This window comes from Pterocles gutturalis, unplaced genomic scaffold (assembly GCF_000699245.1).
Source record: "Pterocles gutturalis isolate BGI_N339 unplaced genomic scaffold, ASM69924v1 scaffold43282, whole genome shotgun sequence".
Classification (NCBI taxonomy): domain Eukaryota; kingdom Metazoa; phylum Chordata; class Aves; order Pterocliformes; family Pteroclidae; genus Pterocles; species Pterocles gutturalis.
In genome coordinates, this window is record NW_010111749.1 from 21,706 (window position 1) to 26,049 (window position 4,344).

The 4,344-nt window shown below is 40.0% G+C and overlaps 1 protein-coding gene across 1 annotated transcript; it reads left to right on the forward strand.

The window, feature by feature from the left end:
• Window positions 1–680: 680 nt before the first annotated feature.
• LOC104462034 (ankyrin-3-like) lies at window positions 681–2,945 on the forward strand. The gene has a single exon (XM_010073814.1). The coding sequence runs from the start codon at window positions 681–683 to the stop codon at window positions 2,943–2,945; it is 2,265 nt and encodes a 754-aa protein (XP_010072116.1).
• Window positions 2,946–4,344: the final 1,399 nt, after the last annotated feature.

Consider the following 4,344-nt stretch of genomic DNA (forward strand, 5'->3'; position numbering starts at 1 on the left):
AATAGCCCTGAAGTTAAATATACCTCATAGACTGAAGTTGTAACCCATATTAGAAAGGCTGGATCACTTTTTATAACTAGCTGCTTATACGGTTTATTTTTATCTAGGTCTTTATGTTTTCATTTCATTACATTATAGGGCTTTCACCTACATAGCTGGCAATGTGTACTCTTTCATTGAAGATCATACACGGTATGTAATCACGGCAACAGTAACTATGCTGTGAATTTTCTTTTGTCATGTTTAATAGACTGGTCATTTAGGCACCTACAAAAAAACAGCTTGGCCAGACGAACAGAGGAACTTGATAAACAAATATCTTCTACTCAAATATCAGATTCACAAAAGCTTTTTTTTTCTCACCAATTATGCATAAAAAATCTGGAAGAAGTCATCCACGTGGAATATCCTCACACATCACAGATTTTTGTTTTGTTATTAAACTTCACTTGTTGCTAAGGAAGAACAGAGAAGATCAAAGGACTTCTAACAACTAGAAAAGCAAAGGTGAGGGAGTTTTGATTTCTTTATCATTCTTTAAAGATTTATCCCTGAACTACAACAGTTGTTGGTTCATAGTTTTATGAAAAGAATGTGTGAAATGATATGAGCCTGCTTTGCTATTTCATATTTAATTTCAAACATCAAACAATAGCTCAATTCACTTTTTGATTAGCAACATGATCATGCATTCAACTAGTCTGTTTACAAATCCATACGCAATTGAAGTCCTACAGACTAAAAAAGAAGAGCTAGTAGAAGGCATAAAAGACCCAGACTGTCTTCTGAACTGGCTGATAGACAATGGTATTTTTACCCCAGAAAAAAAGATGGTAATGAGTTTCTACAGAACACGAACAGAAAAGAACTTGCGAGTTTTAAACATACTTATTTCTCAAGGTGAACGAGCCTGCAGGCTCTTTTTTTATCCATGTTTAAAGCAAGTGGAGCCAAAACTTTATAGCAAGATGAGAAAATACGTCAGTGAAGTAAATGAAAGCATTGGAGATGCCAGAAGACAACTGGTAGGATATTTAATCGAAAAAGACAAGTTTTGGTTTGAAAATAGCAGTGAACGGCACCAGGAAAAAAAAGACACTCCTAGGAGAAAAAAGCAAGGGAGGGCTGTTAAGAAAGGAAAAGAAACTCAACTTTCAAGGGCAGCAAAACCTAGAAAAGATCATGCTGCTGTTGGCATCTTTGATGTAGTTGCTAAAGGCTATCTTTCTGAGTTAGAGAAAACTTTGAACGATAATGATATTAATGCACTAAACTCTTCAAGTGAAACACTTCTGCACGTTGCAGCCGCTAATGGGCATCCAACAATAATGGAATATTTGATCAGCAAAGGCGCAAAGATAGATGTGAAAGACAAGAAAGGAAGAACACCACTGCACAGGGCTGCTGGGAAAGGCCACGGTGATGCAGTGAAAGTGCTTCTCCGACATGGTGCTTATATGTACAGTTTGGATACAGAAGGCAAGACACCTCTGCATTTGGCCGCACAGAATAACCACAGTCACATATTGAAGATGCTCCTGAAAGAAGAGGCAAGAAGCTACAGGAACCGGCACAACTTTTTGCACATGGCAGCTCTTAAAGATGAGAGCAGTCTGGCAAAAATGCTTTTGAAGGCTAGTGCCTTTGCTGATGGAAAGGATGAAAGAGGACAGACTGCTCTCAGTTACGCTGTTTCTCAGGGGTTTGAAAGTACTGCAAAAGTACTGCTAGAAGCTGGAGCCAGTGTTGATTCCAACATGGCCGAAACAGCCTTCAACAACAACCACCCATCCATCTTCAAAACACTGCTAGAATATTCTAAAGATTTGTCATCTGAGACAATGGAGTCAGCTCTTTTTCGAGCTGTACAGAAAAATCTGCATGGTATTGTAGCAGCTTTAATTGACAGAGGTACAGATATAAACGCCTACAATGAAATGCAGTACACCCCTTTACTCCTGGCATGTGGAACAGGCAAAGCTGAATCAGCAGCAGTGCTAATCGAAAAGGGAGCAAACTTTGGAATAAAGACTCCTGCTTCAGACACAGCTTTGCACTTGGCAGTTCAAGCTGGGGCTGCTTCCATCGCCGATCTGCTTCTGCGGAAAGGGATGGAAATAAACCTTCTGAACCAAGCCGATGAAACCCCGCTCCATGTTGCTGCACTTCATAATAAAGGAGCACTAGTTGGTCTTTTAGTTAAGGCTGGGGCCAACATTAATGCTGTCACTAAAGAGTTTCTTACTCCCCTGCATATGGCAAGTCAAAGAGGTAACACGGATGTTGCCCAACAGCTGCTGCACCACAAAGCCAACGTGAATGTTAAGGATAAGCAGTCAAAATCACCTTTGCATTTTGCTGCGGAAAGGGGAGACAAAATGATGGTAGAGATGCTTCTGAATGCTAATGCTGACCCCAATGCACGAGATAAGGAGAAAAAGACTGCCCTGCACACTGCAGCTTTGAGAGGACATCTCAGTATAGTGGAAGTTCTGTTAGCTAACAAAGGAAGATCTGGAGCTAAGGACATGGATGGATGTACTCCGATGCACTATGCAGCCATCAAAGGAAACACAGAGATCGTAAAAACTCTTTTGATATCAGAGAAGAATAAAAATATTGATGACAGAAACATTTGGAGAAAGACTGCACTGCATATTGCAGCGGAATATGGACACAGCAACTTGATAAATCTATTACTGAGCCACGGGGCAGCCATTAATGCCTTAGACAGCAGCAAGGACACTCCATTGCACTGTGCATGCAAGGCTGGTCACCTTAATGCTGCAAATTCCCTTGTAAACTGGTCACAAGGAGAAAAAGCAAATTTACTAGCTGCTAATAGTCTCAAAAAGACCCCATTGCAAGTAGCGGAATTTAATAAAACAGAAAATCAAGCTCAAATTGTAACACTTTTGAAAAAGAAAATGTTAATAACAAAATGAAGATGTAAAGCAAAAACTTATAAATTTAAATGCAGATTTCTGTTTTAATGTAATTTGGATAGTGCTGTTGCCCAGTATGATTGGGAATTAAGTTAGGGCAGGCAGAATTAAGTTAGCAATCAAAAGTGGCCATGGAAAAAAATTATCTTAAAGTCACTGTTAAAATTCCAAGTATTGATTAGTTTAGATACAGAAAATAACTTTTTCTATATCTATGAATATTAGCCTGTATGGATAGCTTAGTTAAGTATTGTTTGGTAAAATCACATTTTTAAAAAGCCATCTATTGTGAATAAGGAGACACCTGTATCCTCGAGGATACAGAGCACAGAGATGTTGGCACCGATAACGCTAGTTTTGTTTAGGCACACCTAACTGCAGAGTCCTGCCAAAGGAGATTGCTCTGCCCTCCCTTTCAGTCCAGTCATGCGTGTCTGCTCTAGGTTGTGTGTGTGAGCTGCTCCAACTCATTCCACAGCTACCACAGAACATGGGGAGAAGCAGGGTAGCAAACAGCTGAACAGCACTGGCTCTCCTGAGGGGAATGTGATGTTAGCTTGGTTTATGCTGATCACAGTGTTGCTCTCTGAGTGAACTGGAGATCAGAAGGCATCTACCTGCAAATTTACCAGTGTGGAGTTGCTCTACTCTAGATGTACTGGACCCACTCCCCATCCTAATAAATCCTGTCAAGAGGTTTGGTATAAACCAACCAGAGGAGTAGTGTGTGTCCAAAACTTTGATGATTTGATAACACAATGATTTTGGTTTTAGGACATTATTATGTGCTACACTGACATTCAGTATTGGGCTGGACCCTCTTTAGACATTCCTATATTAAACCCTACGACATGGCATTGACAGATCCCAAAATTATAACAATTATTTTTCTTTCTATCTTACATCAAACCATTTGTCTAGATTTTGCATTTTTAAGTAGATTCAAATCAATCCCAGCACAAAGATGAAATGTTCAGAATACAAAGGTTACAACAGAGTTTATTGGTTCAAAATATTTGTGTTGTCATCTCTGAAAACAGAAACACTTTCTTGAATTGATGGAAGGTTCTCTGTGGTCATTTTTCATACAGTAATACTCAACCCTTGCGGTTCTTCACGCTTCCTTTCAGTATATGGTTAGATGCCCAAATACCATGAAGGGACCAATGCTTCTTGTGAAACGAAACACAGATTTATGAACGTACGGGAATAAAACCATGACTTTTATAGTTACAACACAACCCACACAACACCCTACTGCTGTCATCTTCTAGACGAATGAAGAGACACCATCACATGCTTAGAATGACAGACAGAAGCCGGCAAAAGCGACACATGCAGCACAATGCACCAAAACCGCGTCCCTCTTGGCTCAGCCCATCACCCTCCAACGGGCCCG

Excerpts from the sequence above, each read along its gene's own strand:
- LOC104462034 (XM_010073814.1), top strand. The coding sequence starts at position 681 with ATGATCATGCATTCAACTAGTCTGTTTACAAATCCATACGCAATTGAA.